Source organism: Mirounga angustirostris, unplaced genomic scaffold (genome assembly GCF_029215605.1).
Source record: "Mirounga angustirostris isolate CCGP_5_RB_7025 unplaced genomic scaffold, mMirAng1.0.hap1 SCAF_6, whole genome shotgun sequence".
Lineage (NCBI taxonomy): Eukaryota > Metazoa > Chordata > Mammalia > Carnivora > Phocidae > Mirounga > Mirounga angustirostris.
Window position 1 is genome coordinate 128004124 of NW_026991714.1, and position 15365 is coordinate 128019488.

A 15365-nucleotide genomic window follows, 5' to 3' on the forward strand; every position below is an offset into this window, starting at 1 on the left:
CTTTTGATTTTGAGTAGTTCAAAAGTTTTTGTTTCTGCTGCTTTAGGAGCATTCTGGAAGAGTTTTCCGACTCCAGTTTGATGAATTCCAGATTGTCAGTAGTTCACATGATGACACAATCCTCATCTGGGACTTCCTAAACGACCCAGCTGCCCAAGCTGAACCCCCCCGCTCCCCTTCTCGAACATACACCTACATCTCCAGATAAATAATCATACAGTGACCTCATACTTGCCCAGGTATGAAAAAGAATTGTGTAAATAGCACCGTGGGTAGGAGATGGAATATTGGCTGTTGCTAGCTCATGGAGCCTTCTCGTACCCTTTCTCTCTCCAATTCCTATAAAGCAGGCGAAGCAACAACATGAGACAGGGCTGGGGCTGCACTGGACACTGTCTTTCATCAAGGTAGCTAGCCTCAATTCTAGATGATTCTTGATCTAGATTTGAATGAATAATTTCTGCCCCAGTTATCTAATAGGATTGTTAAGAAAATAAAATGAGATTTGAATCAGTTTCAAAGCTGAGAGTAAGCCATAAGGCCAGTGACTTTGTAGTTCCCAGATCAAACCAGTTCCTATAATAAGAGACCCTTTAAACCAAGTAAATAATGTGTGAGTAGAAAATTTCTTGGTGACAGCTCTTGGCTGACTTCTCACAGCCTTGTCAGTGTCATTGGATTATAAAACATGGCTTTTTTATCCTCATCCCCACTCCCCACCCCCTCCAAAAAAGACCTTGATAGTAGTTCGGAGTTGGTGACAACTCCATTTATTCTCCCACTCAAGTCTCCAACCTCCCTCTGAGGAAGGAGAACATCCCACATTTCATCTTTATCTATGTAATGGTATATTCAGATCACACCCAGCGTCAAGCAGTTCAAATCCATTAATGAGGTTATCATTGGGTTGGGGAAACTGCACTACTGGGGAATGTACTGTCATTATGATTTCTTATTTCCCACACTTACCTTAGTTCAATGGCCGAAGTACAGATTTAGTACACTTTTCTGCGTATCTTTTTGTAGTGGTTCTAAGTGGGGTGGTCCATGCCCTGCTGGACTCACTTCAGTGCTCACTGTTCTCACAGAGGACACACCGTTCCTATCCCTCAGCCAGTTTACCCAGGCAGGTGAGAATCCTAGATGTGTACCCCTGGGCAAGCAACTTCCAGAGCCTTAGATTCCATATTAGTAAGATGGATTGCAATCCCTACCTCACAGAGCTGTTGTGAGGATTGCACTGAAATGTCCTATGTAAAATTCTTAGTGCTTAGCACAGTGCCTAGCACAGAACAAGCCCTCAGTAAAAAGTGGTCATCGTTAGTAATACTGTAATCGTCATGTATCTATCCCCTCCTTTTGACAAAATTTTCATTAGATTACTATGGCATTTTGCCATTTTTAATATTCTTCCTGGCTTTCTATTGTTGGTCTCCTTTCTCCTCTCACCTCTGAAACAGACATCCCCTAAGAGTGTGTCTCGGACTTTTTTTCCTTATCAAAGCTTCCTGTTTTGGCTGCTGTTTCTCTTCCCGAGGCTTCAGCTCTCATCTCATTGTAGGTGACCCTCAAATTTGTATCTCTAGTCCCAACCTCTGTCTTAATCTCCAGGCCACATTACCAGCCACCACCTACACACCTGTCCTTGAAGTTACAAGGAGCATGTCTGGTGCACACTTCTAACAATCAGACTTTACCCTCATCCACTCTGCCAGGGCCCTCCAGCCAGGAGGCTGGACAGCTTCACCCAGCTGCCCCCCTTCTGCTGGTGGCACAACTATGCTTCTGGCCGCTCAGGGCCAGAACCTCAGAGCTGGCCTCACCTACTCCACCATCACAGGGAGCAGGTGAGACCTTGATGATATACCTGCCGGAGTCACTCGTACGTCAGAGTCACACTGCACAAGCGCTGCGGCCCTGAGCATGTCCGTGAGCCCCACCGTGTCCCCACGCAGCCTGTGTAGCCCTTGACAGAAGCTCCTGCTTGGCCTGGGCAGAGAGCAGGTGTTAGGAAGGACCTCTGAGCCTTTCTCCCATTTGACAGCTAAGTTAATATTCTTCTCCTCTTAGAACAAGTGAGAAATGTAGGGAAAGGGACTAATGACTCTGTGCTCTGTTTTCACACAGGACTCATTAAAGTTGCGGTATTTAACATATCTGCCAATACCAGGATGAGCAACAACAGTAACAATCAAACTACTACCCACTTCCCCGGACTAGCCGAGGAACGGGGCTTTGAGACTCCTGTTGGGACACAGTTGGTCTGCAGTCGACCCAGGATGGTCTACTCAGCACAGCTGACTGCTTCCGTGCTGCTATCAGAAGATGTCTTTTATCTTTTGTGAATGATTGGAACTTTTAAACCTCACCTCACCTCCCCTCCTTTCCTCTCTGCACCTGTTTTTCCTCATTTGGTTCCAGACAAAGATGACTTATAAATATATTTAGTGTTTTGCCAGAATCTCTCTTGCTTTGCCATTAAGCAGAAGAACTAGTTTCCCTATATAGCCTTCTTGGAGACCAACTTCTAGGGGACAGGGGGTACAGCTTCAAGCCAGACAGCACCCATTTTCTCCCTGTGAACTCCAGGAATGCCCAGCACCTGGCAGGATCAGCCCAGCCCCACTGTGGTTAGGAGAAGACAGCTGTCTGTATGGCCTTTGGGGCGAGAAAGAAAGAAAACAAAAATACACACTGGAAGATCTGGGCCTCTTTCCTTTCATCTTTTTCTGTTTCTGTCCTTCCTCCCTTTTCCCCCACTCTCCTTCAACCTGTTTCTCTGCTGCACCTGAGAAGAAAGAGTATGAAGAGAGGTTCTCAGTTAACATGAGGCAAATCAGAGAAAATGCCACACTTGGAAGAGCTAAATGCTGTCCAGTTGAAATTTCAAACCCAGGCTTTTGCTGCAAGTGACCCTGTGGGGCAGCAGTGGGTTCTTAGAAGGTACTCTCATCATATTTGCAACTCTTCTCTCTCTCCTAACAGCACCCCCTGTCCGTTTAAAAAGGTGGGGGTGGGGGCAGAAATCGCCTGGGCTCCATCAATGGCCACATCTTTTCTGGACTCAGCAGTCTCCTCGATTCCATGTAGAGTGTGCAAAGGAGTTGCTGATTGCATTTCCTCTCATTAACAATTAGATGTGTAATAAAAAGCATTGTACTTCATCTTAAATCACTGGTAAGGCTCAGCCTAAAGAAAGGTTTGAAATGGCCAGAGCCAGTCGCTGGGTGCAGTCCACATAATGGTTCACATCTCTGATTTGCTCGTCAGGGTCTGTGGACACCCAGCTCCTGTGTCTTTGCCAAGACCACAATCAGAGTAGTTGAGAGGTGGTCAGAGGTAAAAGTGGATTTCTTTCTCATTTAGAACAGTAAATATCATCTCTCAGAAAGCAAGCTAATCATCTCAACCTTGCACTGCAGAACCTTCCTCCTGCTTTTCCCAAACCTGGTATTTACAAAAGGGCAAAGCTGCCGGAAAGAGGATCAGGGTGAAGTTTGGCACACAGGGTTTACTAATGGGGCAGAAATTGCCTTCGCTTTTCTTTTCTTCCTCCTCCGGCCTTATTTAACTCTCCACTCTCCCCAGCCAATAAAATTTCTCTGGAAGTTGGTAAGCAACATAAACAAATGGACCTCAGCAAGGGCCAGGCCAACCTGGCCACTTAAAAGGCAGCTGTATAAGTGTCGGGCAGGGCGGGTGTGCCACCCCAACTTGGGAACACGGAATACTACCAGCATGTGCCCAGCTTGTTTCCCGGGGGAGGCACGGGGCTGCATCAGCCCTCTCGTGTGGTGTGGGCACACCCATTACAGGTTCAAGGCCACACTGCAGTCTCTAGTTTCCCTTGGAAGCTGAGCAGCTAGTCAGGCCTGTTGTTTCTGTTCCTAAGCAAAGCAGTTGAGTAAAAGAAAGCCCCATTTTAGCCAGCTGCTGTAAAAACATCAGAATGGAAGCCAGTTGCAGATGACCTCAGAGCCAGACCACCTTTAGTTAAGCAAGGGGGAGAGGGAGAGAAAGCCATCTTCACCCTTCCCTTCTGATGTGACTGAATGTTGTTGTTATGTATTGAGGGGCAAGTTATGCATATATGCTTTTCCTTTCCGGCTTCAGGAGAGCTTTTAAGCTTTTGGTTCCAGGTTATATTCAGAAAATATTTCCCAGTGTAATATGTCATTGCCTGGGAAATATTTTCTGAGTATAAGTCCCTTCCCACCCACCCAAATGCTACAGAGAAATGTTTTCTATTTAGCTGTCATCAGAGTTCCTTGTCTATTGTGTTGACTATTTTTGGCTTTTTGATTGGTTAAGGATTTTGCTACAGGTGAGACAGAGGGCCATCAGCCCTGAGTAACACACAGGTCAGGCATTAAAGGGGCGTGGATTTCAAGCTGTTTGAAAATATTGTCCAATAGCCATAACTTTAATAGCCCTTCTGTTATATGCTGCTATTTAAAAGTGGGAGCTGTTGAATATTCATTGGTGCCCGGGGTTTTGCTCTCCCATCTAGGTTCAGTTGAAGGTAGATTATTTCTAAGATTGTTTTGAAGCTTGTCCAGTACATCATAAATGAGATCAAGGGTGGACCCTGCAGTCTGGAGCCATTAGCTCCATTGAGCATGTTTTCCAAGTTGTCCTTTGCTGCTGATGGAAATGGGAATGAAGTTAAGTGGTCTGAAAAACTGAGTCAGTCTCATTTCTCAGCTCTGGGGGTCATTTACCAGTTCATTGTAGAAGAAATAATCAGGTAAGTAGAAGTTCATTTCCAGAGAAGGTAAACCCCACTTACCATCTCTGCATGATTTCGGTCGGAATTGATTATCACTAATCCCCAACTGGGCTAGAATAAATGTAAAGTTTGACCTTTTTAAAAAGAAAAGAGAAACAAAGAAAGTCTCAATACATTGAAAGGAATGGTAGAAAAGGAGCTGAAGGAGTCTGTTGGCTCTGAAATGGCATGTCTCCATTGTAGATTAGTCTCTTCTCACTAAAATTCCAGTGTGGGCCTGAAAGAGGCGTTTCTTAAAGATGGGAGGAAGCCCCTTCAAAGGCGGGCACGCAAGGAGCGTGTGCACGCACCTGCGCCTGCACCCTGGAACTCTCTGGGCACTCAGGAGCTCTCCAGTCACACCTGGGCTGCTTGGACAAAACCAGCATGCCTTGCTGCACATGTGTGTATTTTCACTGCTGAGAACATCCTTTTCCTTTCTTATGTGCCGTTTGAAAGTGGACATGAATTGTGAATGGAGGCCTTTTACACTTGTCCCTTGGCAAGATTTTTTCTGGTGACTCTTCACCAGAAACTTCAGAGACAGGACTCTCTGGAACTCTATTGACAAGTAATAAAGTCTGGCCCTCATAACTTGTTTCTGAACTGGAAAAAAAAACCAAACCTGGGACCCCTAAATCATTCTGTTTTCTGCTTGAGTAAGAAAAATCCTTCTTATTTTTCTTTTGTAAAGTCATAAGCTGAAGAGAAGAAAATATGCACTCTTCTCCTCTGCCGTCTCCTGGTACCCATTGGTCGGAACAGCTGTGGTTGGTCTACTCCTTACTTAGCACTTGATTGTATGTGGAAACCAAGGGCTTGGGGTGGAGGGGGGTAGGGGATATTGGAAATAATTAGGGTATTTTTTTTCTTTCCTAGAAGTAGATTAGATACCTTGGTATTGTTGACCTTCTTGGCATCTTCCATTTATTTTAGATGATAATACCTTCCTGCCTGAAGTGCGAGCAGTCCAACCCAGAATAGTGCAGGCGTGAGAGCCTAGGCTCCAAGCTTAATTCGGGAGGAATCGAAAGGTACTTCCTAGTGGAAAAAGGGATGCTTAGATACCCACCACCTGTGACCATCACAGCTCTTTGATGATCAGGTTTACCATGTGAGTTTAATCCACATTTCTGATCTTCCCTATTTGGGTGAGCTGAACAGACTTTCCAAGAGCCCGGAGAACATGAAAAGGTGCCCTTGCTTCTCCTTGCATTCCTTTTCCCTCCTAGAATAACTCTCACTTGTAACCAGCACACCCAAAGCCTGAAGGCAGAGTTCATCTCCCTGGGCTTCATCCACATAGCTGATCACTGACAGAGCAGAGCCCCTTACTTTACCATTGGCTCAACGCAATCAGTGCCAGAAAGATAGCCATCTCTTAGGGTAATAAAGCTGAGTTTTGCTTCTGCTGTTTTTATCTGTAGTTAATTTGTGACTTCGGAATACTTGGAACTGAGGAGCAAAACCAAAAAAGCACAATTATGGCTGCCTGATTTCTGGTGGAACTTAAAGCATTGATATCTGGAAACCTCTTCTGTTGGAAGTTGAGTACCTATGATCCAAAATTTCCTGGAGGCCGATGACCTCTAAAACATATGCTCTCCAGTCTACCCAGCTCTCTCAGCTCATGGTTGGCTCTGTGTGTGTTTAAGGATCAGTGTGGTGAATGGCATTATAAAGTGTCCCTTCCCCTCTATCCCTTTCTCTTCTTGGACACTGAAGGAAAAGACCAACAAGGAGGGTTAGACCTTTGGGTACCAAGGAAACTACCACCTTCCCAAATCAGTGATCACCTAAGCCCACCCAGACTGTTGTGAGGAATGTTCGCTGGACTCCAGCTATGGGGCAGGCCTGGCAACGAGTGTGAGCTTCCCTGAGAGCTTTCAGTTGGCTCAGCTCTCTGTTCTCTAGACTCTTAAGTACTGACTGCTTTGACTTTTGTGGTTATGTTTTCGTGATGTGTAGTCAAGGTACCAGTATGTTCAGAACCTAGGATCATGGTAAAATAGTGTGTTCTGGTTTTTGTTTTTTTTTTAACTGTTGAGAAAAAAGTAACTTAAATTACAAATATAAGATTAAAGTGAGTTTTCTAAGTGTCTTGTCTCTTTGCCCCAACATCAAGAGGACAATGAGTTTCAATATATCAATTGAGGGAGTGCATAGATATCTTTTAAGATAATCTGACGTGAGAAAACATTTAGAGAAGTGAGGGCCAAATGGTGTGAAAAAATCTGGGGCCCCTGGAAGACAACTAATGTTCCATGTTGAATTAAACCAAAGCCAAAGTGATGGGTAATTTGGGAACTGGTCACTATAGCCTCAGCCTGCCACAACCCAGCCGGGGCCCAGAACTTAGATTTTCCTCTGACTCCTCTGTGACTGAGATGGGTTACCCCTGTATCCCATTTTGTCAGTTTCTGGAAAGGTGAGCTCACATTCAGAAGCAATTTCCAGAGAAACTCCCAACAAGCTACAAAAATGAAGGGAGCAGGGTGCTTGGCTGGCTCAGTAGGCAGAGCATGTGACTCTTGATCTCAGGGTTTTAAGTTGGAGCCTCATGTTTGGTGTAGAGATTAAAAAAAAAAAAAAAAATTTTTTTTTTAAGATTTTATTTGACACACAGAGAGATAGAGAACACAAGCAGAGGGGAGCAACAGGCAGAGGGAGAGGGAGAAGCAGGCTCCCCAGCTGAGCAGGGAGCCCGATGTGGGGCTTGATTCCAGGACCCTGGAATCAGGACCTGAGCTAAAGGCAGACGCTTAACCGACTGACCCACCCAGGTGTCCCCCCCCCAAAAAAATTTTTTTTAATGAAGGGTGCATTGACCATCTGAGGGAAAACACTGCTACTCCAGGTGAACCCACCCCCTTCCCTACTTAAACCAAACCTTGGCCAAACCTTGGAAGATGGGTACAAGGTTATCAGCATAGACAGACCCCCCTCTACTCCCTCTTATTTTCCATCTGTGGGCTCTCAGTGGTAGTGCTCCTCCCTGCTTGACCAGACTCCTTGGATCTGTCACCCCGTGGTCTCAGTGCCTGTCATACCTGGACTGACACTGTGGTCATCGGAGCTCTCTCAGACTGTTAGATGTCAGGGCCCTACTGCAGAACTACCCTACTTGAACTGAAGGCACATCAGAGCCTCAGGTACACCTGGCATTTTGCAGGTGGGGAACCTGAGTAGCAAGAAAGGGGGCCTCCTCACATTGCCTGAGACCACAGTAGAGTCTCCTCCCTAACAACTAAGGACAGGAAGGGAGGAGTCAGCAGAGGACCACCCCCCGGGCCACTGGCATCTACTCAGTTGTCACTCACCAGCCGGTCTCCTGAGCCCAGAATTGAGCATAGGCCGGGCCTGGGTTTTATGGGTCTCACCTTCAAACCAGTGTAAGGCCCTGAAGTCACTAAAGCGAGGCTGGCCTGGAATCCCTCTCCCCTTGAAACCTAGAGCTGCACCACCATCGGCAATGACTAAGGGAGGAGACCTCTCTTCTTCCTGATTGGCTCTTGCCAATTAAGAGCATTTTATTAGGCTGCTAATTAAAGGCACTTCATTAGCAGCAGGAGAGGCCAGGTGGGTGCCTGGTGAGATGGAGCCAAAGCCAGGAGAAATTGTTTTCCTCCCCCCATGGAAGCAGAGCCTCTTAGGGAACCCTCAGTCCCCCAACGTTTCCTGCTGCGCCTGCCACACCCCTTGCTTTCAATTAGCAGCTCTGAGGGGAGTGAGGTCATTACCGAGCCTTCCCCTGCCTAAGGACACACGAGGCCCCCGGGGACTGCCGCAGTCCGGCTGCCAGTCTGTCCATGCACCTAGTTTGGAATGACCCAGGGAAGGAGAGGCTAGGCCACTCAAGGGTTTGTGTTTGTTCTCCCCACTGAGGAATGGCCCACAGGTCCCCATCACTGAGGCTATTGTTTGGTGAACAGGATGACCAGTCACTTGATCATGTGGTGTGAATCCCCATGCCCCCTTCCTCACCAAAGGCTCACTATGTTATTAGGAAGTATATATAATCTTCCCACCGATCACTTTGCAGGAGCTGAGCCCACACAGCCCCAGAGTGGGCCTGCGAGGAGGAGGGGCTGATGGGTTTACAATCCCAGCCACAAAAGACCCTGAGAGGACTCTTGTCCTGAGCTCATCACACATGGAGGCACTTCTTCTGCGTGGTCCACATGAGCCCAGGGAAGTCCCCTTCCTCCAGTAAGAGAGGAGGGTCTGGCTATGACTTAGCACAGGAGGCTGGCATGCAGGGTCGGAGTTAGCCCCTCTCCAGAACCCTCCCTGTCCCGTCCTGCTGCGCTCCTCACCCCCTCACTTAACTGTAGAATTAGCACCAGCCCCGACTGGGAGGGCAGATTTATGGCTAGGCCTGCCTCCCTCCATTTAACCCGAGGCCGGCCCGGGCTCCAGACACTAAATTAGATTTTTGACAATTAGAGAGACTAATGGGCACATAGCCATCCCCAGAGCCAGATATCCAGCAAGGCCGTCTTTTAATATCCACCACTGCCCAGCCAGCTCCTCCTGGCTGCCCTCCTCTCTTCCCAGATGGGCGTTTCTCTCCCATGCCCTGTACCTCTCTGCTGGGGCTCCGCGTGCACTGCTGAGGTTCCTCTGGTTCCTTCTCCCTTGATTTCCTTACCCCCACCTTCCTGCCCCATGCCCAGTGCCGGCTCTGTTCTAGGGCTCTGCCCCTCCTCACCTTCGGGTCACTTCTCCATCTCCACCTTCACCAGGCCCCATCCCTCTAATCTTTCCATCTGCTCCCAGCGGACTGCAAGCCCCTTGAGGGCAGGGTTTGTGCCCTGTCCATATCCTACGTGCTCAGCCACCAGTGGGTTCTCAGTAAACGTTTCCTGAGCCTGCCTCCCGTCCTCCTCCCCCTGAGCCACTGGACCTCCAAGGCCGCCCACCTGCCCTCCTGGCCCCAGGCCCAGGCCTGGCTCCGCTCCAGTGTGGGCTGGATCCCCCTTCCCTGCCTCCCTTCAGCTCTGGCCAGTCTTGGGCTGGGTGGGTAATGAGATTGCAGTAAGTGGTGTTGGGGGGGGAAGCTGCTCACATTCACTCAGGCAGACTCATAGCTCTGTCAGGCTGATTGGTCCTGAGTGGAGGCGCAAACGGCCCCCCACGGACACGCTGAGATTGGTTATAAAATTACAAGCATTTGTTCTGCTGTCAGTGGCCTTCCCTCCCTCCCCTCTGCCTGCCTGCCTGGTCTCCCCACCCTTCCCACCCCCAGCTCTCTCTCCCCTGGGGTCAGCCCATACGCCCTGAGGGACCCTGGCCAGGGGCTACCACAGCAGACAGCCAGGAGGCTGGGGCCATCGAGCTCCCCATCCAGGCAGGCCTTCATGCCTTGGCCCTAGGATGGTCACAGCTCAGGCTGGCCTCGGAGTGACCTGACCCTGTGCTCCGTGTTTCCTGTTCCCTGAGGCTAAGTGAGGGTGGGGGACCAGGGCAAACAGGTCTTGGAATCCAGATGCCCCCTCAGATCCCAAGTAGAGAAGTCATCCTGAGCCCCGGCCTCCCAGACAGCCAGTGCCCACAACTTTTGAGGTGGCCCTGGGCAGGTGGAGGGGGTAGTTGGAAGCCTATCCTCCTGAAGGAGGGAGTCACCGGGAGGAGTCCCCCTCTCTCCTCTTCATGTGGCCAGTCCTCTGCCCTGTACCCTGACCCCAGATAAGGACAACTCAGGCCTCAGGATAGTACCCCCACCCTCTGACACCTGGGCCAGGCCTGAAAGCCAGAATGGCCCACCAGATCCCCCACTATGGTTACCCTATACAAGGTGAGTCCCCTTGGCCTACCCCCTGCATTCACTCTCTAGGGCCAAGGGTCAATGGCCATGGGTCCCTCTGGCCTTTGCAGGGGCCCGATTACCCCCAAGCTGGTAGGCCCTGAAATCCTGTTTTGTGCTCTGGTGATACTCTCACAGAGATACCCACTCTTCACTGGCCCTGCTCCCTTGCCTGCCGCACACCAGCCCAGTCCCCCTCATGCTGGCCTCTTGGCCGCCTTCCACCTTCAGTCCTCCAACAAGACCCCAGCCCCTGGCACCTGCCTGGCCCTTCCGCCCCAGCCTCAATCTCTGCCTGCCTGTCGCTGTCCTGTCAGGAGGCACCAGGACATCCTGTCCCTGGCTGGGGGCCGCTGCTGCGAGGACAGTTCCCTAGCTTGGAGTAGGGAGCTTTGGGGGGCAGCATGTCCTGGGTGCTGGTTACAAGGTGCCTTCCTGCCATCCGTCATTCATTCTCAGCCTGGAATGTATTTGCTGTAATTACATCTTTAATTAGGGTGGTGACGGCTCATTGTTCACCAACAATGATGGATCAGATCCTCCTGCTTGCCATCCTCCCTCTGTCCGGCACCCTGCAGGTCAGCTCTCCCCCGACTCAGGGGTTGGGAAGAATACGAGAACCTGAGGCCCAGAGCAGCCATGAGCTCCATCCCAATAGTGATTATGTCCTTTAAGACCCATGGGGACTCCCAAGGGACTGGTGAGACCCTGATACCTCCACCCAGGGCTCCCTACAAAAAGGCAAGGCCACCAGATATCTCCTTGGTCCAAACTGGCCAGGTTGGGGAGGGGGCGGTGCTCTGTTGCCCATCTCCGCCACCCCCCATCCCCCGGCTGGGCCCTGGGCCACACATTCTTCATCCACAGGGCTGACAAGCACAGAAAGCCTTCCAACTCTAAGCTGTGGGATATATGGGCAGGCAGTCCTATCTCTAAGCTCTCCTGTGCATTAACCAACCAACCAAGGCCTCCACTGCCATAAGCTTACACTAACCCAGGTGGTAGGTCCAGGCCCAAGTCTGCATGTGGTGGATGCTCAATGACTAAGTGAATGAACATTAGGCAGTGAGTGGAGATGTGTTCTGGGAGAGCGGGGCTTAGAGCTCCTCATTATGTGCCATAGGCTGGTCGGAGCCTAGGCTTTGCAGAGGGACCAGGATGGGCAGTTAAGGCCCAAGGACCCTTGAGGAGGCCTTGCAAGGAATAAGAACCCTAATATGGGTTAAAATTTCAGCCTGGCACCTTCTGGCTATATGACATTGGGTGAGTTCCCTAACCTATGTCTCAGTTTACTCATTTATAAAATGAAGACGAAACCAGTGCCCTATTTCATAAGATGTCTGCAGATTCACTTAGCCGCTGCACATATGGTAGAGTCCAGGCTAAGGTGGCAGCCGCTGCAGGGAACCCATCTCTGCTGTGGCTGCCTCCTGGCACCCGGGGCAAACAGGTGGCCTCCATCTTGGTTTGAGGAAGGCCATGCCCACTGCAGGCACTGTTGGGCACAGTGGGGGGAGCGGCAGGGCTGTGATCAGGTTGGTGTAAGATAAGGTGCACAGCAGTTGCACAGGACATGCTTGTGATATAGGAATTGGCTGACCACCTTTCACAACTACAGGGGCTCTTCCCCAGTGTGGTCAGAATCTGGTCAGAGTAGGAGCCCTGGTGAGAGAGGCCACCATGTCCTGGCCTCATACAGAGAGGGAGGGGCTGGGAGGGAGAGCCTGGGGGCCCAGCAGGGAAGCCTCGCCTACCTTATCTTTAAGGGTGCTGAGCCTCAGGAAGGGGGGAGAGGGGGAGGGGAGACAGGTGGAGTCCACCCTCTACCCCTTCTACCTTCCAACTCTAAAATTCTATGACTTCCCTCCCTCCATGGGGCCTTGTCATCTTCCACAGAGCCTCCCTACTCCCAGGGGTGGCTCCCTGTGCAGTCCCTCTTCCCCAGTGACCCTTTCCACCCTGCAGAGATCCCCCCTCCCCAGGGTAACTCCAAGACCCAGGCTGGAAAGATGCGCAGTACCTAGCGGTAAGTATGCGCAACATTACATATGTATATTGGAGAGTAAATAACCCCAAAAAGCGCCTTGTAAATAGACTCCAAGTTTATCCTTTATTAATGAGGCACCGAGTGCCCTGCTGTTTTAGAGCAGCGAGACTTTCATAATATCAAAACCTAAATTACACTTGCGTCTCTCATCCCAGGGACGAGCATCTTTAGGCTCTGTTTGCAGAGTGAGTAAGCAGGGATCCCTCCCTGCCTGCCTGGGATTTGTTGGCACCTTTCTCCTGACTGGAGGGAGGGTGGAGCAAGTGCACCCACACCCACGTTCCCAGAGAGCTCTGTGTCTAAGGCTTAGGGTCCAGTGGGTGAGGGCCGCATGAGATGCCGGCCCTCATTCTGTGTACAGAGTTTACAAGATCCAGGGGTAGCCCCAAGCTCTGGGGTTTGGAGGCATGGGAAGGGGCAGGGGACACTTACTTGCACGCTCTGTGACCAAGTTACTCCCTATCTCTCAGCCCCAGTTAATCCATATGTAAAATGGGGATAGTATCTTATAGGACGGTGTGAGGAACCAGTTAATGAGTCAGAAGTGGGGGTCAGTGCATAGTAGTAGGTGCTTGGTAAATGGGCTGTGATGGTGATAATGCAGACAACAATCAGCTCCCCTTTGGAAGAGGACACCAGTGTCTTCATTTCCTGGATCAGACCATTTGTGGGGCCACAGAGCTCCAGCCCCATCCTGACACCAAGGTCCTGTGCTGAGAGGATATTACCAGGGCCCACCTCACCCCCAGCATGATCAAGATGTGACCTGCCAGTGCCCCTGACTCAACCCTGAGCTCAGCCAGGGCCAGGAACCTGCACCCTTTTGGCCCCTATGATTGCCCAGGTCAAAGGCCCCTCTCAGGCCCCTTGGGGATTGTGCCCACCAGACCCAGGCCTGGGCCAAGCCAGGCTAGGTCAGCAGGTGGACAGGCAGGCACTGTGTGGGCAGGATTTACAGCCTGGTCAGCCAGGCTCCTGGTGCTCCAGTGGGCGTCATGTCGAATCTGTCCCATTATATGGACAGTTGAGTTTAATAGTCATTGTGTGCTTGCTCAGAGCCCAGCAAACATCGCGGGGCGACACCCCCTCCACTCGAGCCGCCCGCTCCCCAGCCACACGGCCCATCCGTACAGTAAATTAAAAATATGAATCACTTCTCCCCACTGCCTCCCCAAACGCTCATCTTGTCAGCCTCTATGTTGCCTTCATTTGTATTACCTTAATTTAATGTTAATTATGGTCTTCATTTACAAGGAACAAGCAAGCCCTGCTCTGCCGGGGGCCCTTGCCCCCACCCCCTCCCCCTCAGCCCAGGAGGGAGAAGCTGGGGGAGAACAGGAGTTTGGGGGGGGCTACAAAGGAGTGAGGAAAGGAGCGGGAGGGGGGTGGGCAGGAGATGAGATCTGGGCCATTAGTGGCTGGTGGCCACTCAGGGAGGGACTAGGGAGACTCCCCACCTCCACATACTCTATCTTCAATCATTTATTCATTTAACAGTTACTTATTGAGCACCTAGTATGTGTCAGACAACTAGGGACCAGAATGATTGGGGAGGGAGCTGTCTCCCTCCCTGATGAGGGCTAGTGGAGTCCCCTACACCATTCTGAAGTGAATATGCCAGAGGGCAGCACCAGGAACACATCATCCTTGTCCCAGTTGGGCTGGGACCTGAGTCAGTCCAGAGGGCATAGGATATGGGCAAGAGATCTCTCCCTTCCAAGCTCCCCTCTTAGCTACCAGTGTCATGCCTACCCCAAACTGCTTTGCACCCGATCCAGACAGGAAGTTCTTCCTGGAGTCTTTGCTGAGTCCCTCTTGCTGCAAATCAGCCTAGGTTCAGAGCCTGAGTAGGGCCAGGAGTGGAAGGGTAACTCCCAGGCTACACTGTCTCTGGAGGGTTGGGAAGAAGGCATCATGGGGACCAGCACCCATCATCCCACCATCCACCATCCCACCACCAAACACCACCTCCACCAGCCCATGACCCCACCATCCAGCCCTGGAGACTTGCCCAAAGTCCTTGTGTCTGAGAGGCCATGTGGCTGTCCCTGCGCTGTCACACTCTGCCAATAGAACACACAATCACACACAAGCCTGTAGAGCCTGCAAGGGGCTCAGTAAATGTTGGTGGCTGATGTTACATGTGTGCACACAGGGAGTTGGCAGAGGGCCACCTGCACTCAAGCTGCCATTAACCACAAACCAGCCCCTCCCCCAGCACACGTCTCCTCTACTGGGGAAGAGATCTCCAGCTGGGAATAGCTGCTTGACAGATGAGGCTGTTCTGAGTGTGTGTCTGCATGTGTGTCTGTCTCTGGGGAGCTTTGATCCACACACAGGGGCATGTGTCCCCCCAGGTTCAGTGTGCCCCCCCCCCGGGTTCCGTGTGCCTGTTTGTGCAAGAGCTTGTGTCCAGCAGGCCCACGCGCATGTGTGCGCGCCTGTGCTCATGCACACGACACTCCCCCCGCCCCCCGCCCCGCCTGTCAGCGGCGCTGATGACATTGGCGCAGAGGAAAGTGATGACAAATGCCCGTTATCAGCGAACGAGGCCGATGACAAATGGGCGGGCGCCCGAGCAGCCCCATTACGCTGTAATAACAGAAGATGGATGGCCTGGCGCCCACCCCCACCCCCACCCTTACCCCCTGCACCGGTAACGGAGCCGATCCGGCTCCGCCCACCCTGGAGGGAGCCGGAGCTGCCCACGCGGCCGCCAATCACGGCAGGGCCGAGAGACGCCC

The 15365-nt window shown here is 51.1% G+C and overlaps 1 protein-coding gene across 10 annotated transcripts in view; it reads left to right on the forward strand.

The window, feature by feature from the left end:
* BTRC (beta-transducin repeat containing E3 ubiquitin protein ligase) overlaps nucleotides 1-9839 on the forward strand; it is a 188744-nt gene extending 178905 nt beyond the window's left edge. For 7 of the 10 annotated variants that reach the window (XM_054508347.2, XM_045878649.3, XM_045878650.3 and 4 more), the window contains 2 exons: nucleotides 47-239; nucleotides 2128-9839. In XM_054508347.2, the coding sequence (XP_054364322.1) occupies nucleotides 47-208 (162 nt within the window). In that variant the 3' untranslated portion in view covers nucleotides 209-239; nucleotides 2128-9839. Of the gene's footprint in view, nucleotides 1-46; nucleotides 240-2127 lie in introns of those variants that run through there. The other 3 variants (XR_010412555.1, XM_064595184.1, XR_010412554.1) reach the window with 2 other exon arrangements.
* The last annotated feature ends 5526 nt before the right edge of the window (nucleotides 9840-15365 follow it).